The sequence below is a fragment of the Octodon degus genome, unplaced genomic scaffold, assembly GCF_000260255.1.
Source record: "Octodon degus isolate 3935 unplaced genomic scaffold, OctDeg1.0 scaffold00144, whole genome shotgun sequence".
NCBI lineage: Eukaryota > Metazoa > Chordata > Mammalia > Rodentia > Octodontidae > Octodon > Octodon degus.
Window position 1 is genome coordinate 4,144,830 of NW_004524720.1, and position 27,406 is coordinate 4,172,235.

General features: G+C 35.8%; 1 protein-coding gene across 1 annotated transcript in view; it reads right to left on the bottom strand.

Annotated features, from left to right (window-relative positions):
- The window catches only part of Ccdc7 (coiled-coil domain containing 7), a 95,383-nt gene that overhangs the window by 58,819 nt on the left and 9,158 nt on the right, over positions 1 to 27,406 (bottom strand). Inside the window, exons 4-9 of the mRNA XM_023701944.1 lie at positions 18,935 to 19,018; positions 9,671 to 9,691; positions 9,346 to 9,378; positions 4,953 to 5,122; positions 3,237 to 3,301; positions 2,171 to 2,227 (exon numbers count right to left, since the gene is read on the bottom strand). Of these exons, the coding sequence (XP_023557712.1) occupies positions 2,171 to 2,227; positions 3,237 to 3,301; positions 4,953 to 5,122; positions 9,346 to 9,378; positions 9,671 to 9,691; positions 18,935 to 19,018 (430 nt within the window). The remainder of the gene's footprint in view (positions 1 to 2,170; positions 2,228 to 3,236; positions 3,302 to 4,952; positions 5,123 to 9,345; positions 9,379 to 9,670; positions 9,692 to 18,934; positions 19,019 to 27,406) is intronic.

Below are 27,406 nucleotides of genomic sequence, written 5' to 3' on the forward strand. Positions count from 1 at the left end.
TACGTAGTACTTCTTTGATTATAGTTACCACTACATTTTTTAGTTCTGAAATTATTTCTGATCTGATTTCTTCTATGCCTTTCTGTAGTTGATTCTTTACTGTCAACGCTATTATTTCAGAGATATCTGGTGTGTGATTTCCAGTTTCCTCAGTGCTAGTGTCTTCTGCATTTGTATTGGGTGGACTCGGGGCCTGAGACTACATTTTGTTCCTTCTTTTTGTCATTTTGTATACCACTGTCTTCTGAGCTTTGGTGTAGAGCTTAGACAGAGTTATTACCTTAGCACCAGGTCTGGATCTATGAAGTTCAGATTCCTCCAGGTGGGTGTAGTTTGGATCTGGCTGATGTGCTCCACTTCTTTCTGTTGCAGGCATTCGAGTTGAACCCTTTGTGTCTCTCTGGCAAGATGTTCTGCTCCTGAATCAGCTGGGTTGGTCTTGCCTCTAGCCTCTTTGCAGGGAGTTCTGCTGAAGGGTTCCGTGCTGGGCCTGCAGCCTGGGTCAAATGAGTATCCGTGGCCCGGGTTGTCTCACTCACTTGCCAGGCCAGGGTTCTGGGTCTGTTCAGGATCCCGTCAGGCCGGGTCAGCTCTCTCACTCACTCCCAGGCCTGTGCTCAGGGTCTATTCTGGATCCCGCGGGCCAGGTCGTCTCACTCACTCGCCAGGCCTAGTCTATTAAGGATCCGGAGGGCCCTGGTCGTCTCACTCACTCACCAGGCTTGCACTCTGGGTCTGTTCAGGATCCCGCCAGGCCCCAGTCGTCTCACTCACTCACAGGGCCTGCGCTCTGGGTCTATTCAGGATCCACGGGCCCCAGTCGTCTCCCTCACTTGCCAGGCCTGCACTCTGGGTCTGTTCAGGATCCTGCAGGGCCCGGTCGTCTCACTCACTCGCCAGGCCTAGTCTCTCCATGGTGTTATAAGTGACAGAATTTTCTCCTGTTTTTGTGAATACTATTTATGTGTGTGTGTACATCTCATATTTTCTTTATTCTATCTTTTGATAGACAGTTAAGTTGATTCCATATCTTGGCTACTATCATTTGTGATGGAACAAACCCAGGACTGCAGATATTGCTTCAAAATACTGATTTAATTTCTTTTGTATTTAGACTCAGTAGGAGCTTACTGGGTCATATGTTGATTTTCACTGTAATTAAAACAATATTGTGTGTATATGCATGTGTGCATGCGTGCATGCGCGCGCGAAGCGCTCGCGTGTATGTGTATAACAGGGGAAAGTCCAGACATCAAACCCTCACCCAGAGCTCAAATAATAAAGAAGAACCTATTTAGAGCTGAAGAATACTATGAACAAAATAAAAATTACCATAGAGTATATAAATAACAGACTTGATCAAACAGAACAATCTGAACACAAAAAGAAGTGATTTGAAGATATATAGTTTGAGAAAACAAAAAACAATAAATGAAAACCTGGAGGATTTATAATGATTCTTAACCATTGACCTGTACAGTTATAATAAACAATAAAAACAGTGTAACTGCTGGCCTGATGAATAAAATGCTCACATTAAAGGCCCACTGTCTTATTTTTTTATCTTACACATCAAGTACATCTTTCAACAACAATAACAACAAAACTACAGTCTGAAGAGACAAAGAACTTGGAAGCTTAAAGCTAAACCTGAAAAAGAGCAGACTTACCAGCAACTTTAACCCAGCAAATCCTATTTTGCTTTAGTAACTGTATTTTATCATTATTATTTCAACATTCTCTCCAATAATAAGATGCAATTTTTCTTTCTGAGGACAAGTAGCCTGAAATTTGTCAGAGAAATTCTAGCTGCTATTTGTATTTATAAACTGACAGGTATTGACTGGCAGCAAAAGCATTAATACATTTGCAAAGATTTATAATTCCTAGCATGAAAATCTCCAAACTATCTCTTAAACATATCACTGTGTCACCTCAAAGTCCTTTGAATGTTTCAGTAGCATGTTATAACTACACCTTCAAACTTGAGTCTAGTTTTGGTAACCTCCAGCTTTAACGGCATTTCAGTAGGTGTCAGACAGCCAGCTCGGCTGTAGGCCTCCTAACTCCAGACAATCTATATTGTTACTCTAATAATTATTACTTTAAAGAAATTAACATGCTCACAGAGGTTATTAACATAAAGGTGCTTAAATTAAAGGAAACTCACGTGATTCTGTTGCAGAAACATCCATAGGTTCTTCAGTTGAGTGGGCTTTTATGAATTCTGAAATAATAAAAGTTATATCTAACATTAAATTGTAAATAACAATTACATTTACTGAGTTTATATGCCATAGTTTTTAATAATTCAAGAGAAAGAAAAAAACAACAGCTGCCAATACTGGATCTTCCTAGTTAGGCAATAAATGGTGATATTGAAAAGAATGTATGAAGCAAGTGATTTTGAGCTCAGCATTTTCCTATCACAATGTCTTCCCTCTAGATTTATTTATATTCATTGGCAGTACCGTCTTTTTCTAATCTTCCTTTCACATTCAATCAACAACTTTTGCAAATTATATCAAGAACATGTATCTCAAATCTCTCTCTTTTGTCATCTTTTACTAGCATTCAACTATATATAACACATCTAATGCGCAGTAGAAACCTTCCTTTCCTATTTATAGCCCACAAATTGATTTTCTACTGTAGGGCCAAAACATTTTCCTTAAAACTAAACCTGATGATACAGTTTCCCTACACAAAGTCTTCAATAATTCCTTTTAATACTTGACAAAATACAAGTGCTTTACGCTCAGGCCTTCTGTGATGGGGATGCTCATAATTGCATCTAGCAGAATACACTTTTATTCTAATGAGGTTGTCATTCTCTATTCATGCTGTTTATTCATTATTATCATCTTCTTAAAATACTCAGTATTTTTTTCCTTAAGTCCACTAAATTCTGCTTATCCTTTAAGGCAGTATAAAGTTTCCCTGAAGCACATGTATCTTTGTTGTGCCTTATAATATATTAAAAGATTCATAACGTGCCTGTGTCCTTTGGGAGTCTGAATTTCATGAGGGCAATAGGAGAACTGAACACTATTCATTTTGTATATTCCTAGGATTTGGAATATAATGACAACTATCTTGAGATACAAGCTCATTAGTAAAGAATTTAAAATTTACTATTTATAATTATAGCTCTGTAAATTTTTAACTACAAGTTTTAAAATGTCAGCATATTTAGGAAGTCCCATGTAGGCTAAACATGTATACAATATTATCACCTTTAATTTGCTGCTCCACAGATTCATAGCTATCCATTTTTGTTGATGGCCTTTCTTCATCCCTCCTGAATTTTTAATAGAACAAATTTTAATATTTCAACCAATGAGTTTAGTCTTAAGACATACAAAGTTTGTAAAATTAAAATTAACATATTTAAACCTTTTTCATAGTTATTAAGTGAAATTAAGAGTAAGAATTATTTAAAATACAAAAGTCAAACTATGTAATTCCATGTATTCTGTGAATGTACCTGACAATACCAACAATATTAACAACAAAAATATAGGATGAAACATGAGATTTCTTATTCCTAATGTATTATTCAAAGTTGTATTGATTAATATCATAAAACATAGAATGAGACTATGGAGCAAACATTTAACAATGATGTAACCTTCGGTAAATTGCTCAACCTCTCTGAGCTTCAGGCTCTTCACCTACTAAAACTTAAGTATAATAATATCTTTCTTATAAAGTATACACAAGGATCACACATAAAAGTTATTAAAAAGTACCTCCTCCACAACAGACACTTACATGTCAGGTAAGTATTATATTTGGTCTGAAACTATTCATGCCTCCCTGATGACAGCTCAAATGAATATGCCTGAGTTGGAGAAGGACAATACATCTCAACAACTGTTAATTTAAGTTTATAGTTTTTTATTTAAATATACTCACTGTACCTAGAGATAGTAATCACCGTATGATAAATAATAGCTCCTTCAAATTAAGGACACTACATATTTTAACAATATGAAATAAAAGGGTTTTATGTATGTTTAATGTAAAAACAATGGGTGACTGTGAATCAAATTTGTAAGTTGGTCATATAATTTTTAATGAAGGCATTCATAAAAACACATTAAGCCTTAAGTAATTTGTTTCTGGGAGTAACCTAGTCAAATGCAGGCATTTATAAGTCAGATATTTCATCAAATCCAGTAATGCTCAATAAATTTTTTTTATGTATTTGGTACAGGGTCTCAGTATGCAGCTCAGATTCATAGCTGATACTCCTGTTTTCAGCCTCCCCAGAGCTGAGATTATAGGCATGTGCCACTATCCCTGGTCTTGATGAACCCCTCAGTGCACCCAGAGGCAGGGCTGGCTCAGCACGTGGGGCCAGAGATTGAACCCTGCTCCCTACACCTGCCTAAGCAGGTGCTCAGTCCATTGAGCTATCTTGCCAGCCCTCAATAGAACATTTTAATAACAAAAAATGCATGTGGCTACTAAGTACATGAAATGTGGCTAGTATGACCAACCAATTTTCTTAACTGAACTGAATTATAATGGGAATAATTACGTGTACCTAGTAATTACTCTATTGGATAAGACCATCTCAAATTATGAAAAATTTCAAGCAGAAACAAGATGGCTACCCGTTCTGATCTGATTCAAGTGCTCTACATAAAGCAGTGACATATAATCCATTTTCTTACATTCATTACTAATTATATGCCCCATTTTATTGCTTTTTTAAATGCTTTTCTTTAAAAATTTTATTTATTTATGTGTGTGTGTGTGTGTGTGTGTGTGGCCACCTCAGCCCACCATGGGGCGGGGCTGGCTGGCATGTGTTGCTTGGGGATTGAACTGCGGTCCCTGTGCTTTGCTAAGCTTGTTCTAAGTAGGTGCTTTAGACCACTGAGCCATCTCACCAGCCCCCATTTTATTGTTTTTAATGAAACAAATTCTTATATTACACTTACACTGACGTGGGCATTATGGCTTTCCAGGAGTAGTTAGACCCATCATCACTGAGGTTATTTCTCAGTTTTTGGAGTTTTTGCATTAACTTCACTATATGTGCAATGTTTATCATGATATTTTTATCAGGTGCTGGAAGATCTTCTTCTAAAATATTATGATCTTTACTTATCTAAAGTAATAAAATTAAAGTTATTTAGGAAATACTCACTTCATTCCCATATCCCCAAAATTTCATTATTTCCTTCATCAAATCTGAGTAATTTTTATAATATTCTTCTCTAAAGCTATATATGCTAACATAATATTCTACAAATGCACTTACATGGAAAATCATCTATGAATAGAGCTGGAACTCACTGAAGACTTCTGCATACCAGAAATGGCATCAAATCCTTTATTTACTCTTTTTCTTGTACAGGATCTCGCTATGCAGCTTGGACATATAGTGATCCTCCTGTCCCAGTCAGAGCTGGTATTACAGGTGGTGCCATGACGTGGAGCTGGCACACGGTACCAGGGATCAAACCCAAGTCCTTGTGCTGGCCAAGCAGGTGCTTAGAATGCCAAGCTATCTCCCCAGCCCTTTATTTACTCTTTGACATACAGAAACTTTAAGCAAATACAATAACAATAAACACAACCCAAAATATTAATAAGATTAATTCTAACATACTACCTCAACTAAATTTTAAGAGTACCTTTACTACAGCAAATTACAGAAAGATAACAGTTTGCTCACTAGGCTATTTTTTAAATCCCAGTAGATACATGTCCATGGAGCTGGGATTCCTCAGGCTGCTCAGGAAAACTTACCTCTTGTGTCTTAAAACCTTACAAGAAGATCAAGCTAAAATCCAACAGGCAGTGTGGAAGTCAGTTTTTTTTTTTTTTTTTTTTTTTTTTTGTGTGTGTGTGTGTGTGTGTGTGTGTGGCCAGCTCAGCCCACCAGGGGGTGGGGCTGGCTGGCATGTGGTGCTGGGGGATTGAACCGCGGTCCCTGTGCTTTAGCTAAGCTTGTTCTAAGTAGGTGCTTTAGACCACTGAGCCATCTCACCAGCCCTTTTTTGTTTGTTTGTTTGTTTGTTTGTTTGGTTTTTTGTTTCCTGGCACCAGGGATCAAACTCAGGACCTTTCACTTGCCAGACAGGTGCTTATACCACTGAGCTAAATCCCCAGCCTTATCTTATGATTCAGGATGCTTTGACAGGATAACAGCAAAGATCCACTCACACAGAAACCTCTAATCCTTATGATGGGAGAGAAAGGAAGGTAGCAAAAATGAAAGTGAAAGCATAGTCCTAAGGCCTTGAATAGAAAAGTTCCAGCACTAGATATTCAGGATATGAACTTTATTTAGTTATGGCTCTCTAGAATGGGATTAAAATATAACAGTAGGTGGTAAATGCTGAACAGTGCATCACAATTAAATATTATTCTCAATTTATTTCCTCTCAACTCAAAACTCTATCCTTGCTTTGGAATAGTGCAATATTTCTTCCCTGGCAAGTGGCATGATTCTTTCCTGAATCAGCAGAGGCACTGGCATAGGAAGAAGTGTCACTTCTCACTTCTGCCATCTCTCTGCTCATGGCTAAGACTGTATACAATATCCAGTAGATCTGATTCCATTGCAAGTTTCCTGGCTAGGTACATGGCATTGACAATTCCTATGGGTATCTTTTCCCAGAATGCCTCAGCAAAATATTCCAGTGGAGAACTGTGCGGACAATGTCCTTGCAAGAGGAAACATTTCCTGGGAAGCATTTACCAGGAAGATATCTACAGAGTGTAGATTCTGATGGACCACACTCAAATGCAGCTTTACAGTGAGTTTAAATTTTAGCAGGATAGCACCTATGCACTTCTTTATCCTCTGTGATGACAGCTACTCCATCTTCAGAAGTTCTGGGTTTTAGCCTTGGGTTGGATGGAAAACAAGACTAAGAGTATTCAGATTTGATCCTCCCTGAAGTGTTATGCTTCCATCCTGGGGCTGGAGGCTGCTCCCTGTAGTTCTTCTCCTATATTAATCCAAATTGTCTTTATTGCTTGGTTGATATTCCTTACTGTAGGATGATAAGTCTTTATCTTAAACTTTCCCTAATTAATTATTGTGTGGCTATTGCCTCTGGATTAAACCACAACTGATCTATTTTCCAACAAGAATTATATCTGCACTGAAGTCCTTTATAGGACAAATGATGATGATGCTTCACTAAAAGTACAGAACAGATAGTAGGTATTTTACCTCTAAGACTTTATCAGAGAGACCTATGTGGCACAGTTCTAATAGGACAACTCTGAAAAGACCAGGGAAATCCAATATTTTGGTAGTGCACCTTACCATACACCTTGATTAATATATCATGACCACAGGCATTAATAGTATCAACAGATACTGGCAATAGAACGTATTACCAAAAAAAGCAAGACTGTCAAGTAATAGTATGGATTAAGCCCTATCATAAGCATGTAAACAAGAAGATTTCTAGTTACCTCATATACATAAAATTTTGAATCCAGTCATCTATATGTGTAAAAATGTTTTGTGTGATATTTAAACACAATCCATCAATCAGACTTTAAGATATACCCTTTCAAAATAAGAGATCGAGAAAGTTAAATATCACATTTTCTTCTATATGATATTTAAAATAGATAAGTTAGTGAGCGAGTAAGAGAGTAATAGAAGAAAACTAGAGGATAGACCTTTGAAGATGGAGAAGGGGGCAAGGGGATAAGAGACATGAAAGAATTGAGAATGATCAAGATATGTTTAAATGCCACATGCCAAATTCCCAAAGCAAATCTCTCCATTCTGTATTAATAACATTAAGATACACCCATAAATAGTGAAAAAATCCTTCAGAAGTAGTAGAAAATACACATAGGCAATGCAACTGATGCCATCAAGTTAAGAGAGTATTCAAGAGACACAATTAAGGATTCAAACTTAGAACTCCAGGTGAGAAGTATAACTGAGCAGTGAGGATTTCTTTTGGGGATTATGCATGTGCAAGTTAAGATTTCATGTTTACTGCAGATGATAACTGGCAATAAGTTACAAACAGTACATATAGAGATTAATGCATAATTTATGAGGCAAAATCTAAAGTACTTATGTACAGACTATTAAGAAGAGGGGAAAGTAACTTGTTAAGGTTGATTACCTTGTTTCTGGTTTATCTAATTGGATAAATGGCACCAACATTAACAAAGCTATGGAACTAGAGGAGTAGACTCATTGGGTTTGAGGTAGAAAATATTGGGAGTCCAGTGAGACACTGAGGGCAAGAGATGTATTTTTAAATTGCTAGTGTGAAGGTAAAATTTGAATGGAATAACTGATGTTACCTAGGGGGAAAATTTGGAGAAAACAAAAGACATAGAGTGAAATCTCTTGACAGGTCAACATGTTATGGTTGAGTAAAAAAGATGACTGAAAAAAATATCAAAGGAATTCAGTTTATCAAAATATAAATTGAAAGCACAGTTTATAGAAGTCAAAGGGGTAGTGTTTCAACAATAAGAATGTGATTAATAATGTTAACTATTTTACAAAAGGGTAGAGAAATTGTGGACTTCCATCTGTTTCTCTGGAGAAGTAATAGCCAATATGCCATAATGGAAGACTCACCCACACTTTGGTAATTAGCAATATCCATCTAAAACAATATTAGGTGCAGACCATGAAAGTCTTCCACACAGAGGTCAGAGAAAAATTCATTAGTAGGTACTCACTGAAAGTTGTAATTTCTACCTTTACACTTATAAGTGAGCCTCATTTTTCTAAATAGCCTGGACCTCAACAGTGTTTAATTTAATCAGGGTAAACCATACACATAATCAAGAGAAAACCTGACTAGTTCTCCAAGTCAGTAAAGCTGTCCTGGAAAACACTCCATTGTATTAGTGGCATATGAAAAGTCTTTTCCAAAACAGAATCTAAAATCCTAAGGACAGAGAATAGCAGTTTTCAAACTGTAAGTAAAGTACTTGAAAATAAAAAGTACAAAAGGGTATCATTAAAATAACATGCTAAACTTAAGAGAAAAAATACATAATTTTATGTCCACACAAATTTTATACTTGATTTTTTTTTTTAGTATTGGAGGAATATAAAATCGATTTTTCTCTACTTAGTCCTTTATATGAATTAGGAAAAAAGAAATTGTTAAATTTCCATCATTCAATTTTAGTAAATATATAGGAGTCTCATATGAATATATGAGTAGAGTATATAGACCACTCCAAAACATTGTTTTCTACTAATTCCTCCTCTACCCAAAAAGTTTGTAGCCAATTTTAATTAAAAAAACTTTTATACATACTTCAATTTGGCTTTCAAATAAGCAAGTATATTAATTAGCAATTAAGAAATGCTATGCTTACCTCCTCCATTTGGTTGACCTGTCGTTGAAACCACTTTTTTAGAAAAAAACAAAAGACAGTTAATGACACATTGAATTTCTGCTGGAAAATAAATTGTAAATACAGGGTACCTGTGATTCTTCATCCATCAAGTACTGTTCCTCACCCATGTCACCCTGGGTGCAGACTGGGGAGAATGCAACATACAACTGAGTATAAAATGTTTAAATATTTATAGTAACAAGTGTGGATTTTAAAAAATACTTCAGAACTAACAAACATCTTCATTTACATGCATATTTCCATTAAGTTTTACCACATTTAAGCTATAATAGAATGAACATACCTTAAACAAAGATTCCAAAATCTGGAAAATAAAATAAATTTACAATGTATGCTATATTTAATTCAAGTCTTATAATTTTCAGTCATAAAAATGCACTAGAGACTAAATATAAACTTTGTAAATGTATAATTCAAAACCACTTTTATATGTAGAAGCAGCATTTTCCTGCATTTTATACACATAACTGACTTCTATAATAAAAATAATTCTCCACACTTATACATTAATAAATCTTCAAAATAATTAGCATAAATCATTTATTTTCTTAAAATATCTAAAGCATAAAATTTAAATTACTATCAAAAAGCATTACATTTATATTCAAATACAATAATGAAACTCATTAACTTTGTAGCACTGTTTCTTTGAAATAATTTTATTCATGTTAAAGGGATCAAAATAACAAGTTACAAAATATCTTGTAATCTACTTTATGAAATAAATATAATTTCACTAGATATGTTTCTGTAAAGTACAATGAACTGGTTTGGATAATTGTGAGAGACAATGAGTAAATCCATACACCCAAGTATATCTTAGAATATATTAATACTTACCACTGAAAATATGTGTAAAATTAGTACATATGTCAACAAAAAGACTGTCTCATGTCTGAGTAAAAGTTCTGAATTAGATTACTAAAGAAAAATGCTACTATACATACTCAAGCAGAGAAAAAGTGTTATTTACAAACGATGAAAAATTAGGTTAGTCTAAAATTTCTCTTGTGCAATACTAACTCTGCATCAGTGGTTCAAAAAGTGTAGCCCCACAAGCCACAGCATCAGAGTGACAGACACACACTGGAGAGTAATGCACATTCTCAGGCTCCACCTCAGCCCTCTGACAACTCTGGAAGCAGGGCTGACAGGCACAAAGTCCTTTGAGTCATTTTAATTTGCCTGGTAGGTTGAGAGCCACTGAACTAATTTAAGAATGTATCTTAGCAAAAAGACTCGATCCTCCAAGGAAGTACAATAAAGAAAATTAATATCCATGTTGGATGAAAAATATTTTTAGACCTATAGGTATTTAGAAAATAATGTCCACTCAGACACATTATCTTGGAGTAACATGTTTCATTCCAAGGCTAAAATCTCTTTCTGCTTTGGAACCTGACGGGGAACACTAACAAACCCCACCACTCATTATATCTAGAGTTCTAAGATTATTTTAAACCACCAAGAGCTAGGAGAACAGTGCCTTTCTATATTCCAGTTACCTACATCATCAGTTACCTGATACTGTGGAATCCAGAACATCATTGATAAAAAGTGGAAGATGAAAACTGATCAGAATTGAAAAAGCCAACATGACAGAATTAACACTAAAATGGGAAAATATTATGAAAATGTAGAGCAAAGATCCATAAAAATTGTGAGGAAAATATTAAACCTCCACTATAAATTTAATGACATTATCAACTAAATATAAAGACAGAATAAAATCATCCTCATAAATTCAAAAATTTTGAATCGCACATTCCAACCTAGCAAAACAAAGCAACAAAAATCCTAGAAAGCTGAACACATGGGAAAAGGATAAACAAAGTAACAAGGAAATATTTTAAAGACTGCTGCTCAAGGATTGGAGTTTAATGGTGCTGTTACACAAAAGCTTCCTAAAGAGAATACAGCATAATGTTTAAAGATAAGTTAAAAATGTCAAACTGAAACCACAGTTCCACATAGACAGGTGCATCACAGAAGTCAAGAAAAGACAAATGAAGAAGGATTACAAAGGTAAATTTGCTGATGTGTCACAAAAGCGGCACAAGGAATATAACAGTATGGGAAGGCATTAGTATCCCTGCAGGGTTCATTCAATAAACTCTGGAAGCAGAAACCAGATTGAGTAAATGGGTGTGTGGTGAAAAAAAATCAATATTTAAGTATAAGGATAATTTGAAACAGGATTGTGTGGGGACAGATAGAGAGAAACAGGACAAAATTAGAAAGACATATGTCATCAATAGAAGGGTTTTAAAAAACACTGTTTAAAAGTCAACAAACAGACTCCTAGAAGACAGCAGAGGGTTTTGCAGCAAAGAATTAGCTTCTGAGTTGGGAGTGACCAAAGATGGAAATTGATCCTATGTGGGAGGGCAGGATAAGGCTTCACTGCCTAAAGTAGTCAAGCTATTTCAGTCTAAAGAACAACAGTAGAGTTGTTTATTCATACTCTTGCAAAATTAGTATCAGGAGACACAAATTTGCCTAGAGACTAACATTCGAAATTGTCCAGGCAAACTGCAAAGAAGCAAAGGAAGGGGCAATCTGAATGTTCTCCTGGCTTTCTCTCTTGACTTCTGGCTCCTGAGAAAGGCAGGTTAAATCTACAAGGACACAATGAAAGGGGCTAACTCCAGAGGCCATTAGGGAGGAACTCACTAGTGGAATGGAGCAGGGAATGCAGTGAAGTACAAAAACTGGTGAGTGACTTTAGTACAAACAATTGCCATATCCCCTGGAGAGAATGCTTGGTAAGACACCATCTCAAGGAGAGTGCAACTAAAGCCTGAGACTCAGAGCAAGTATGGGTTGCCTTTATCTTGGGGGCTCCAACTGTTAAAAGTCCCACAATGACTGGGTGAGTGATGACCACAGAAGACATCCATAGGTATAGATCCATGGGCAGGCAAGCAAGAGACACATACAGTGCTACAAGCTAAGTGACTTGGGCTGCAACCACACAGCTAGAACGCAGGTTAAACTTGAACTTCTATGGATTTGAAACTTTTAGAACCAGCACTCTTTCATAATCCTGCTGCCAACTTGCTGGGGATTGTCCAGAATGGTTCTGGGCTCTGACTGCCTCTTTTTCTACCAGCAAGATCAGAGTCATATCTTGCTCTGTACCACAAAATTTTAAGACCTAGAAGATAACCACAGGCTTGAAATCACAGAGAAATTTCTTTGTCTTTTTCTCCTTGACTTTTACTATTGTAGCTATTGTTGTTTCAGCAATTTTCTGTTGTTTGGTGGAGTTTTTTTGTTTGTTTGATAGTAAGCATTGTTTTTGGTTTCCCCCCTTTTTATATATTTAGTATAGGGTCCATCTGGTCTCACTAGACAGATTGGACCCATTAACCTCCTGTTTTCAGCCTCCCAAGTGCTGGGATTACAGTGTGGGCCACCATGTTTGGTCTGTCCCAGGGGCAGGGCCAGCATGGCATGCTCTGCCTGCCTAAGCAGGTGCTTTTAGTCCACTGATTGACTATCTGGCAGGCCCTGTTTTCCCCTTTTATTCTTCCCTCTTTCATTAGTTTCCTGAGTCTTAAGTAATCTACTTTTGTCTTTTACCCTTGCTTCTCATCTCTTTTTCTTCTTCTTTTTTTCTCTATTATTTTCTCTTAAAGTTTTCTTCCCTTAGGGTCAAATCATGCTCTTGAATAGATATTAATATTTGTAATTTTCTGATTTGTCTTAGATTTTGTTATATAAATATAAATCTTGTTCCTGTCAGTAAAGATGGAAAAATATTATCAGTTTTGTCATTTTCCAATCTATGTTTGACTCTACTATTACTGATTGTACTACTTTAGCCAAGGTGACATAGTGATTGTGATCAGTTGATCTTCCTTGTGTCCCAACACTTCAGTTGTTTGGGGTCATAAACAATATTACAGTTGAGTACCAAAAAGCAGGTACTAGGCCTAACAGGTTGCAATGTTTCATCCCTAGAAAACTGAAAAGGCAGGATACTTGATAGAGTCAAAAACCAAAATTCATCTATGCCTAGAAGACATCTTTTAGAAGTAATCATTTGGGGCTAGTGAGATAGCTCAGTGGTATAAAGCTTCTGTTTAGGCCAGCTTAAGCAGGGCCAGGGGACTGTGGTTTGATTCCTGGCCCCACATACTGTGCCAGCTCCACCCTCATGGTGTGCTGAGCTGGCAAAAAAAGTGATCATTTAATGAGCTCTTGATGCTACTAATAAAGTTATCTATTATAAGCAATTTATAAGCCTCAGTGCAGAGGAAGGAGGGAAGCAGAGAGAGAGAGAGAGAGAGAGAGAGAGAGAGAGAGAGAGAGAGAGAGAGAGAGAGAGAAACAGAGAGACAGAGAGACAGAGAGACAGAGAGACAGAGAGACAGAGAGAATACAGAACTAAGATACAAGCAATAACTCCCAACTCATCTAAGGCAAATCCATGGGGGAATTGAGGGGGAAGAAATCAAAAGTTACCCAGCTGAATTTTCGAAATGGTAAGAGCAGGACTAACAAAGCAGATGAATGAATCTCTGAACAAAACCAAAACAGAAATATGTACCTAGATAATTAAAGAGATAATGATAATAATGAAAGAAATGATTAGTGAATCTAGAATTAATACAAATTAAAAAAATTGGGGAGCTTAGGAAAGACATAGAAATCTTGAATGCTCAATTTAGAAAAGAGTTGAATTCCATAAACAGAGCCAACAGAAATCCAAGAGATGAAAACTTCTACTGAAGGCACATGCCACAGAATCAATCAATATGAATGAAGACTGTCTATGCCTGGCAATTGTCAAATCAATGATTTCTTAAAAATGGTAAGAGGCCATGAAAAAATAAATCCAATAGCTGCTAGATAATTCAAACAAGACAGGGATATTCTGGAAAAATACAATAAAAAAATTTCAAGAATGTCAATAGAGAAACATGAACAACCAGCAAGGCTCTGGTGGGGGCATACATGGTCAGCCCAATCCAGGCAGGAACCCCAGAGACCCAGCAAGGCCCCAGCTGGGTTCTTACAATGGGTTAGTGGGACTACTGGTGTGAAAAAGTCCAAAGAGCCAGCAATAGTGAAGATAGGAACCAGCAGTTGGTAAAATGGATGAACCAGCATTGTGTATGATACACAGACACATGGAACGAAATTGGTTGGTTTTGGCTACTCCCCACCCTTTTTGAAGAGAACTCTAGCATCAGAAGATCAGTCCCACACCCTACATCCAGGGGTCAAGATCAGCCCCATACCTAGCACAAATCCCACTGTAAAGCTGGGTGGAGGGTCGGGGAGATGCTCAGTGGAATAAGCGCTTCCTTGGCAAGTGCAAGGGCCTGAGTTCAATCCTCAGTTCCTCCAAAAAAAAAAAAAAAAGCTGGCTGGAGTACACATGTATGGAATCCAATTTGGACCTACCACAGATCTGTAGACACTGGGGAAATTTTAGTATTTTTATCTTTCTCTCTCTGACTGGTTTTCCTTTTTCTGTCTGGTTGTATTTTTTGGTTTTGTTTCCTCTTTTTTGTTATGTCTATTTTTGCCTTGTGTTTTTCTCTTTTTCTTTTTCACAACTTAGATTTCTTTTCTTTTGTTTTCTTCTACCTGTTCTCCTTCTTTCATCAACCATCTTGCTTGAATTTATGATAATTCCAAATGAGTAAACATTGTCTCTTCTCTTTCTAGTTTACTTTAGTACTCCTTGCTTTTCTCTTCCATTCTTTCCCTCTTGTGTCCTATAGTTCCCAAAGCTTGGGTGGTCATGCTTTGTCCTACCACTTGCTACTGTATTTGACCTCATTCATCTCTCTATCTTGCCCATCCTTCTTAAACTCCCAAGAAAACAGGGTAAAACCACTCCAGTAAGAGGACCATGCCTAAAAGTGCCTAAAAGTTCCTAGTATATGTTGGATTTTTCTATATAACTGTAGAGTTTGATCTATGGTTAGAGGTATCAGGTTAAAAACTACCACAGTTTGTGAGTAGCCAGACTATAATTGAGACAATTGTTATTCCCAATTGTACTACATTAGCCAGGATGTCATACCTGTTATAATTTGTTTTTCTTCCCAGCATGACACCAGTGCAATTGTATGGGCTCATAACAGTTACTGCAGTCCAGTACCAAAGCACTGGGTTTTGAGCCAAATAAATAGAAAATTCTCACCCTTAACACAATGGGAAGGTAGATTCTTTGGATAGACACAAAGACCAATAAACGTCCACACTTAGAAGATATCCCTGAGGAACAGGTATTTACTAGGGAAATCTAGATACCAGGGATAAAGATATTTTCCATAAGAAATCTACAAGCAGCAACACAGAAAACAAAATAAAATAAAAAGCAGAAAACAGAAAGACAAAGGAGCAAATTGCAGCCCCAGATTCCCAGCCCACCCAAGACAAATCCTGAGCACAATGAGATGGAGAAAATCTGAAGCCAACCACTGGAACTTTCTGAAACTATAGGGACAGAAGTGGAAAAAGCAAATGGAAGAGGTTACAGAAAAAATAATCTCCAAGGTACAAAAAGAAATGGTGATGAAAATGAAAGACATTAAAGAAGATACAGATTTAAAAAGCTAGTGAGTGTCAAGAAAACGATACAAACCATGAATACTCAACGTGGCAAAGAAATGGAATCCATGAAATAGATCCAAACAGCAATCTAGGAGATTAAAATCTCTATTGCAAATAAACACAGCAGACTGAATGAAGGCAAGGACAGAATATCAGAACTAGAAGAGATGATTGTGGCTAGTGGCCATGAAAAGAAAGATATCTTAAAAATAGCAAATAACCATGAAAAATCAATCTGAGAGCTACAAGATGGAGCAAACAAGAACAACATAAGATCAATTGAAGTCAGTGAAAAAGCTGAATAGTGTAAAATATACATTTAAAAAAATCCTGGTTGAAAAAGTAATAGTAGAAAACTTTTAAAACATGGATAAGGAATTTGATGTACAAATAAATGGAAGTATATAAAACTCCAAATAGCCATAATCAAAATAAATCTACATCCAAGCATATAATAATTAAGATTCCAGAAATTGAGGCCAGGAATAGAATACTAAAAGTGGCAAGAAAAAAAGAAACAAATCATCTATAAAGGAAAGCCCATCAGAATCACAGCAGACATTTCAATGTAAACCCTCAAATCAAGAAGAGCTTAAAGTGAGGTATTTCTATGTATTTATTTATTTAGTGGTACCAAGAATCAAACTCAGGACCTTGCACTTGCCAGGCAGGTGCTCTGCTGCTGAGCTGTCTCCCTGGCCTACAGTGAGGTGTTTCAAACCCTGAAAGAAAACAAAAGTCAACCCAGATTGATGTACCCTGCAAAACTATCTTTGAAAATCAGTGGATGAATAAGATACTTCCATGACAAAGAAAAATTGAAATTCATGACTGCCAAATCACCTCTTTAGAATGTTCTGAAGGATACATTAGAAAGAGAAAACAAAGACCACAAGCACAAGAACACCAACAGAAAGAAGCCACCTGGTAGGACAAGCAACTAAACAGAGGGGAAAGATGAGCAACTAACAACAGGAAATGTAAATACTCACCAATTAGAAACAGATTGTCAGAATGAGAGAATGGGGCTAAGAACTATCGAAATGGTTTAAAATACCACACAAGTTTAAGAATATCTGGCTGAAGTAAGTAGCCAGGTCACCTCCTCTATGGGAGTACTCTGAGAAAAGTGAAGGACTAGTTATTCTATCTAATGAGAGAAAAACTGAAAAAGAACCATATAAAGAATCCACAAAAATTTATAAATAGGAAAATATATTCCAAACAAAAGAATAAGAAATCACCTGAAACTGACCCTAATAAAATGAAGACAAAAATTATCTGAGAAATAACCCAGCATGAAATTGATGAAGGTGCTTAACCAAGGTCAGGAGCTGTCATATTTTGGGGCTTTGTAAGGGGAAAAATACAATACAGGACACATATTTTACAAGATTATTATTATGGTGAATCATGCAAAGAATCATATATGAAGTATGCAGGAAATCTGTCCACACACTATAGACCTAAGACTCCAGCTGAGGGCCTGGATCCCATGATAATATCTTGCTTGAGTCCAGATGAAGACTCAGAGCCCAAAACAGTGCCTCATGCAGGTGTGTTTCATGGACCTGCACTGGGAAGACACAAAGGTCAGTGTGGAAGCTACAAAGCCTATACCAGCAGGATGAAGGAGTTGTGCTAGCAGGCTGAAGGATCTGAACTGGAGCCAGGAAATGAAACTCAAGGTAAGAACCACAGCTCCACCAAAATTACCACAGCCATCCTTGGCAACAACGAAGTTCTGAGATCCTCCAAGAATTAGAATAGCCAAGCTCCTATAAGGAAAGCCAATGAGACAAGCTTCTCCAGGAGACAGAGCTATACACCATCATCCTCTCTAGGGCCAGGAAGTGATGGTCAAGGTGAGGACCAGAGCTCCTTCAAAGTGTATAGTAGCCAGTCTCAGTGAAAACAAAGTTCTGAGCTCCTTTGATGATGAGAAAAGCTGAGTTCATTAGGGCAGCTAGCATGACAAGCCCCTCTAGGAGAACCAGTAATTCCCTACAACCTCCCTAACAGCTTCCAATAGCTTACAAACAGCTTCCATTCTTCTCCAGTTCTGCCCTTTTATGCTTCTGGCAACAATCCTCAGATTGTTCAAAAAAACCCTGAAGCTCAGGTGATTGAGACAACTATTGCCATAACTGACACTGATCACAGCTGAGGAGGCTACACAAAAGCTGTTCCACGAGGTCCATTCAGAATCAGAGTAGCGTCCCTTCCTTATCTAGTATATGAAGACTGGATTTATTTATGTAAAAGCCATTCTAAAGTTAGAAGAGCTGGTTATTCCAGCAGATCAAAAACAAGAATTTAGGGATACGGGAACCATTTAAAGCAATGAAAAATGACCTTCAACAAAGGAATACAGGGGCCGGGGAGATGGCTTGGTGGAATAAGTGCTTCCCCGGCAAGCACAAGGGCCTGAGTTCAATCCAAGGTTCTGCAAAAAACAAAAACAAAAACAAAAAAAACCCACAAAGAAATACAGTAATTCTCCTATAACCAGTCTCAAAGCAATAAAAGAGTTCATGGTTTGAATGAGAAATATAATAAGTAGTTCTTATTATTTGGGTAGAGAACCAACCCAACATTTGGAGCTGAACAGTTCAATGACTATCACAGAAACTATAATAGAGAGTTTTAGCAATACACAAGATCAATCTAAGAAAACAGTATCTCGCAAAATAAAAGTAGGCACACAAAATTGTCCAATCAGAAGAGGAATTGTGGTGAATTTTATTTTTATCCTTTTGTTTGACTTTAATATTACTATTAATTATTACATTATATAACATTACCTGCCTGTTAAGAATAAAGAAAACTGAACAGTGCACTCCAATACATTTCTAACTCTTTCACGGACTGAATCTAGGCTAATATTGCTGACTGGATGTAACATTCAAGTTCCAAAAAATGAATGCAAATTTTAATAGCTTGTACTTGTCAGTTTTCAGGGAATACATACATGGTGTTCTTCCTTAACTGCTTCTTCTAGCTGAGCTGCAAATTGGGAGCAACAGACCAAGAACGAATTCATATCATCCCCAACCTTTTAAAAAGAATAGAAAAAACAAAAAGTTAGTCTTATTTTATAACTCATCTGAGTATTGGTTTATTTCTTTGTAGACTTAACTAATGTTTCATAACTTTTGTATGTGACTTATGTCAGCTCAAATATGAAAGGCAAGAATCTATGCTTCAAATATTCTAGCAAATCCTCTCTCAAAGAGAATGTCGAACAAAGTAAGTTCCAGAAGTAGTTCACTAATGCTACATCTCTTCTCATTCTCCTCTGCACAACTGAAGAAACAAACTCTGACACCAAACAACACAAACAAATCTTAAAAATGTGATGGGGAGACTGAGCATGGTGGTGCGCACCTGCAATCCCAGCTCTTGGGAGACTGTAAACAGGTAGATCACTATGAGTCCGATCTGGTAGTGAGACCCTGAACACCCTGTAGACCCTTTCCTAAAATACAAAAAAAAGTGATGTGGAAAGGTAAATAAAGTATGATCCATACCATGTGATTATATTTATATGAAATTCTAGGAGAAGGAAAAGCTATAGTGAAGGATCAGTGACTTAACCCAACTAAAAGAGAACTGATTGGGAAGGAAAACAATAAAGGCTTTTTGAATAATGGAAATGTTTTGAGTTGGATTATAGTAGCTATTATACATGGCTGTAAAAAGAAAAAAAGGAGGGGTTAGAAAGTGGAGAAATGTCATTCCACTTGTTTTTGGAATAACTGTGATTTGTTTCTTCAATACTGGAAACTGAACCTGGGGACTTTGAACTGAGCTAAAATACTCCAAGACCTGTTTTTAATTCCTTTATTTTGAGACAGGGTCTCACTTAGTTGCTAAATTTCTCAGGCTGGACTCAAATTTGAGATCCTCTTGCCTCAGCTTCCCAGAGTGTAGGGTGACTGAAACTTCAGGCCCTGCCAGATTTAACCAAAATATAACATAAATCATTCAAACTTGAGGTTTCCACTCCTGCCAGTTCAAATACTGATATAATCAAAGAAAGCAGCCCGTCAGATAAAGCAACAATAGGAGAGATTATAGATTAGAGAAATTAGAGGAGAGTTTTGTCCAATTAAAGGTGAGCTGTGGATCAGTTCCAACTAAATTCAACTTTCAAAGGACTATAAATTTCACATATTAATGACAAAGAAAATAAGATCAATTCCAAAAGAAAAAATAGAAGCAAACAATGATGATCCAAACATTGAAATTTGAAATAAGTAATCTTAAAAATCTGTTGTTGATAAATGAATTTTTAGGAAGAGAAACAGAAAAGGCAGACAGGTTAGATCATACTGAAAAAGTATAAAAACCTCTTAAAAGAAGCCAAAATGTAATACTACATGTAAAAATTTTGACATTTGAAGTAGAAAATTCACTAGATGGAGCTTAATGGTCAAATGGACAGTGCAGAGTGATTGAAACTTGGATAGTTGAGATACACTGTCCCAACAGAAGCACAGGAGTCTCCAAGTCAGCATCAAACCTTTTGAGCATAGGGATATTACTTGAGTCAAATACCACAACATACTCTTCACCATAAGTCTATGTATGTCCATAGGTTTAAAGAACAATGGGGTAGTGAAAACTTGCCCTCCATCTCCTCCACCAAAGCAAGGTCAACAGGGCTCACAGGGGAGATTTTTACCATCTACTTGGTAGTAGTAGGTGGAACTTCCATCCTCCCATCAACATTATGGTGGTGGGGCCAACCAAGGAAAATCAATTTTACTCTTGTCTAAAAGGAGTCATTAGAATGCAGCAAGGATGTCTGGTCTTTCATTTCTATTCAGTGTGGTTCTAGCAGCAGAGCAAGTCAAGCCAAGAAAATATTAAACATTCAGATCAGAAAGACAGAAGTAAAATGAAGATGACATTCTTGTGTAAAGAAAATCTCAAAGAATCCAGAGAAAATGCCTAGAATTAAAAATTACAATGAACAATGTTGCATGATATAAGATCAACACACAAAATATTAGTGAAATGTCAATATTCATAATACATGAGAACTAAATTAAAAACATACTATTAACAATTACTTCACAAAACTTGAAATCTCAATGTAAAAATCAAGCAAACCATACACAACATCAAAATCATGGAAAATCTAAAATGCTGGTAAGAGAAAACAGCCAAGACCTAAATAACTGGAAAAACATACTGAATTTATTGATTGATAGACTCAATCAAGGACTCCCAATTATATCACGACATAGACCAAAATAAATTATGTATAAAAGTAAATATAGTAAAAGAATTGTGTTGTACTCATAAAGTATATTAATGTATGCTTGAATATTAGAAAATATGTAAAATAATAATCTTTTAAAATTATTTTTAAAGAGAATAAAAAATAGCAAAAAGAAATTAGAAAAAATACAGAATTCCAATAAACAAAATTATAAGAATTCAACAATGAAAATTATATTGTATAATGTTGTCTTCAAATTAGTTTAGATTACCAGATACAAGCATACAAAATTGGTCAAAACACAAACACACAAAGAAAGTTACAAAAAATTGAAAAAGAGAAGAAAAAAAATTGTAGTATTAACTGCTCCTTTCGATAGGCCAGTAGAAATCAGCAGTATAATTACCCAAGCTGTTCTGTATATGTACATAAATATATCTTTTTCATTTCCTTCTATCCTTTGTCCTTTTCCTCATCCCAGTTGTCCCTTCCCTTTGAACAGATTCTTTCCCTTTCAGAGTATGTATTGTACCTTTCAAATTTTATTTACTCTTTTAGGCTCTTATACTAGCAAGACAATATGATGTTTGCACATGTGGGTCTGATTAATTTCACTTATGAGAATAGTCTGTAGTTATATCAATTTATCTATAAAAGACACAGGTTTATTTTTTATAGCTGAGTAATACTCCATTGTGTAAAAATACATCTTTTTTATCTACTCCTCAGTTGACAGGAATTTGGATTTTTCCAAGATTTAGCTATGACAAATTGCATGCTAAAAACATGGGTGCACATATATTGCTCCAATATGATTTTTTTCAGTTCATTTGGAAAAATACCCAGGATGGGAACATCTGGGTTAAATATGATCTCCAATCCCAGATTTTTCACAAACCTCCACACTTATTTCCTTAGTGGTTGCACCAGTCTGCACTCCCACCCACAGTGGAAAAGAGTTCCTTTTCCCTTAGAACCCCTCCTGCATTTGTTATTGGCTGGCTTTGTGATGATAGCTATTTTTTCTGGGGTGAGATGGAAGCTCAGTGTTATTCAATTTTCATTTCTCCAATGATTAATGATGTTGAACTTTTTTAATATATGTAGTTACCAGTTGTATTTCTCCCTCTTAGAAGTGTGTATTTATCTCACATGCCCATTTGTGAACTGGGTCTTTGAAATTTAGGGGCTTAAGTTTTTAAATTCTTTATATCTTCAAGATGGAAAGCCTCTGTCTGGTGGACATTGAAGCTAATGTTTTCCCCCAATTTGTGGGTTTTCTTTTCACTTTGTTGGTGGTTTGTGATGTGTTGAAACTTTTCAAAAAGATGAGACTCCAGTTGCTGATTCTTTGAAGTACTTCTTCTGCAGTTTGGGTTTTGTTCATCAACTCTCTTCCTATCTCTATGTCTTCCAGATTTCTACTTACTTTCTCTTCCAGTAGATTTAGTGTTTCTGTTTTAATAAATCTTTGATCAATTTTGACTTTACTTTAGTGAATGGTGATGAACATGGGTCTAATTTTAGCCTTTGGCATGTGGAAAGCTAGTTTTTCCAGCACCACTTAGCAAATGTGCTTGGCCCCTTCTTTAAGTATAAGGAGACTGAATGTATTTATAGTTGTGTCTGCATCTTCTAACCTTATGCTCCACTGTACTTTTGTCTGTGTTTTGCCAGTATTATGCTGATTTTATCATAGTACCTTTGTAGTGTAATTTCAAGTCAGGAACTGTAATGCCTCCTGTCTTTTCATTTGTTTCCCAGGACTGCTTTTGCTATTCTAGGTCTCTCCTGGCTCCAGATGAACTTTGGGAATATTTTCTCTAGATCTGTGAGGTATACTAATGGTACTTTAATTGCAATTGCATTGAATCTATATAGCAATCTTGGGAATATGGCCACTTCACAATGTTGGTTCTTCTTATTCATAAGCAAGGAATATCTTCTCATTTTCTGAAATCCTCTTTGATCTCTTGTTTAGAGTACTATAATTTCCACTGTATAAATCTTTTACTTTGTTCAATTATTCCTAAGTATTTCATATTTTTGGATGTTTTTGAGAGAGGTGTGATTTCCATGGTTTCTTTCCTATTGCATGTACTGTTTGTATACAGAAATGCTATTGATTTTTGAGTGTGGAATTTGTATCTTGCTACATTACTGAACTGGGTTGTTAAATCTACATGTCTTTTACTGGAGATTCTGGGGTATTCTATGTAGAGTGTCATGTCATCTGAGAATAATAATTTCACTTCTTCCTTTCCAATCCTTATTTCTTTTATTGCTCTCCCTTGTCCAACTGCTCTGGCTAATGTTTCCAGAACTATATTGAATAGAATCATGACAGTGGACATTCTTGTCTTTTTCCTGATTTTTAAGTGAATGCTTTAAATTTTTGTCTATTTAGTATGAGTTGGATGTTGGTTGTCACAGAAGGCTTTCATCAGATTGAGGTAAAAACCATTTTATCTCTTCTGATTTTCCATAGGATTTTTATAATGAATGAGTGTTGGAACATTGCCAAAAGCTTTTTCTGCAGCTATTGAGATGATCATGTGATTTTTGTCTTTGGGTCTACTGATGTGGTGTAGTACATTTCTTGTTTATATTGACCCATCCTTGCATTCCTGGGATGCATCCCACTTGGTCATATTATATAATATTCTTGAGGATTTGCTGCATTCTGTTTAGTATTTTATTGAGGGTTTTCCATCTATGTTCATTAGGTAGAGAGCAGTTCTCTTTTTTGGTTCAATCTTTCTCTTTCTCTTTCATTCCTTATTGCATGAATTTGAATTTTTTTCTTCTTTGGATGAGGTTGGCTAGGAGTTTATCCACTTAATTCTTTCTAAGAACCAACTCTGGGATTCATTCATTCATGTGGATTTGAGGTGGAACACAATGTTGCTTACTTGGGCTCGTACTGTTTTTCTATTGTGAGACTTTACTGTCATATATTTCCCTCTAAGGACAGCTTTCATTGCATCAAGCACATTCCATTAAAAAATTAGAGAAAAAGGAAGGCTGCAAGGATAGCCAACATTTTGGCCATAGCCCTTCAAGAGATCAGTGAGGACTCAGGACATGAGAGTATCTGTACTGTAACATTCTGTAACTCAGCGGTGTCCCAAATTTTCTGTTCAAGGAGATTATGGGGTCACAGAGGAAAGTGATCGATAATGTAAAGTGTGCTTAAGGAGAGCCACCAAAAAAGAAAACATTCTCTCAGGCTTTCTCAGAGAGCAAATTGGTCAAGCAATGGCCGTGACTCATCCACATGGCTGACACTGATAAAAGATCTACAAACTGCTGTATAGCATTTCAGAGTAAATCCTGAGAGGATTTGAGTGACTTTCTCAGATATAAAAGTTACATTTTTTTGTCATATATGTCTTGCTTTATATTGGTCTTAGCCATCCAGCAGAAAAGTATAAACACGAGGTATAAAAAGTAAAGCCATATTAATATGCTGAGCTGTGAAAGGCTCAAGTCAATAACTTCTGACATTGCCAGTTCTGTGGATAACCCACTACTATTATGGACTACTGGACTATATTAGATTATTTTCGCTGAATTCACTCACCTAGCATATTTGAATGGCAATGGAATACCCATCTCTGCAAAACAAAACACAAAAAAAGGGGGATATAGTTGAAGGACCATTTTGTAGTGGAAAAAATATATATATCTGTATATACAAAATAGGATAGATATACAGCTTTCTCTTAGTTCAATGAGAAGAAAGACTTGTACTAAGTTTTTAGACAAGATATCATGTCTGCATCTTGTACTATGAATAACTACTATGAAGACAACAATATGCAATGTATTAATTATTGTAACTGTCCTACTAACCTGTTTTGTAACTGTCTCATTGCTATTTTTTTCAATAAAATTAATTTTTAAAAAGAGCTGGGTATAAACTAGCAAGGATAAATGAGGAAAATCTTTTTTTTCTAGTATAGTGCTATGAAAGTGTTCAAGTATACAGAAAATATGAAATATTGCAGTAGATGTTTAAATAGCCAATATCTAGATTTTACTAATAAACTTTTAGTATAATAAGGAAAAACTTATATCTGCATTTTTGTTTGATTGTAAACATTAATTTCTTCTTTAATTTTAACTATGGCCCATTGATTGTTCAAGAGAGTTTTATTTAATTTCCATGTGTTTATTGAGTTTTTAGCATTTCTTTTGTGAATAATTTTCAGTTTCATTGTTGTTTGATCAGCTAATATCTATGGGATAATTTCAATTTCTTAGCATTTATTTAAGCCTGGTCTGTGCTAGTATGTGGTCTATTTAGGAGAACCTCCCATGTGCAACTGAGAATGTGTATTCTGATGTTGAATGGAACACTCTAAATTTTAATGAGTCCATTTCTTCAAAGATTCGGTTTAGTTCTCTTTCTTCTTTGATCATTTTTTGCCTAGTTAATCTATTTCTTTGTAACAATGGGGTGTTAAAGTACCCTATTACAATTGTGGCATTATTCATTTGATTTTTCATGTCTGTTAAATTTGCATTATATACGTGGGTGCTCCTATATTTGGCACATGTTTCTGACTGTTATTCCTTCCTGAAATTTTACTCTATCAAGTATGTAGTGATCTTCTTTATCTTTTTTAAAAATTTATCTGTTTTCATTATGCTTGGTTTGAAGTTCACATTGTCTGCCAATAAAAAGAATAGCAACCCTTGATTTTTGGGGGGTCTTGTTGCATGAAGCATTATTTTTTTATCCTCTGATGTTCAGCTTGTCCATTTCCTTTTGAGTTAAATGCATTTCTTGTATACAGCATATTGTTAGATTTTGCTTCCTGATCCACTCTGGTAGTTTGCTTCTTTTGATAGGTGAATGGAGGTCATTTAAATTGATAATTATAAATGATACGTATCAGCTTATCTTTGTCATGTTAAGTTTTCTGCTGTAGGTTTTCTACTTTCCCCTCTCTGCTTAACTGTTAGCTCTGCTTGGTGAGTTTTTTCTCATTGTTGTTCTTGAAGATGTGGTCACTTTAGTCATTTTCTAGAATATCTGTCAGTACTCTTTTTTATTTTTTTATTAATTTTATTGAGGAAAAAAATTGCAATGTGACAGCTTCAAAACAGGTTGGTAGGAGAATTACAACAATTAATACATTGCATATTGTTGTCTTTGTAGTACTCATTCATAGCACAAGATGCAGACATGATATCCCGTCCAAACACTATTATTACAGATCTTTCTTCTTATTGAATTAGGAGAAAGTAGCTATATATCTATCCTAACTATTTTGTATATACAGACACAAAATTTTCCTTCATTTATATCACCTTTTTTTGTTCAGCTTTGTCAGAGAAGGGTATTCCATTGCCATCCAAATATTGCAGGTATAAGAATTTAGCAAAATATTCCAATATAGTCCAGTACTCCACAACAGTAGTGGGTTATCCACAGGACTGGCAATGTCCGAATCTGATGACTTGAGCCTTCCACAGCTCAGTAAATTAACATGGCCTCATTTTTCGTACCTTGTTTTTACACTTTTCTGCTGGATAGTTAACACCAAGATAAAGTAAGACCTATATAACAAAAAATATAACTTTTGTATCTGACACAGTCAGCCAAGTCCCCTCAGGACTTATCCTGAAACCCTGTATTGCACTTTGTAGATCCTTTGTCACGGTTAGCCATGTGGATGAGTCATGGCCATTGCTTGACTAATTTGCTCTCTGAGAAAGCCTGAGAGAATGTTTTCTCTCCATGTGACTCTCTTTAGGCACACACTACATCATGAATCACTTTCCTCTGTGACCCCATAATCTCCTTGAACAGAAAATTTGGGACATCACTGAATTACAGGATGTTACAGTACAGGTTCTCCTATGTCCTGCATCCTCACTGACCTTGAAAAAGGCTAGGGCAAAAATGTTTGCTGTCCTTGAAGCTCTTCTTTTTCTCTAATTTTTGGTCTGCAAACTTAAGTTGTTAACCTTCCATAAGAGAAGCTTAATGATATTATTACCCTATAACATATGCAGTTGAGCTTAACCTCACTATTTGTCTGAGTATTAAACACCTTAGACATAGCAAGGAACAAGTATTTTCCATCAAGTATTGATATGTTAAACTTTATTTATTTATTTATATTTTATTTTCTACAGTTTTATTGATAAACAGATAGCAATGAGACAGTTTCAAGTCAAATTGGAAGTACAGTTTCAACA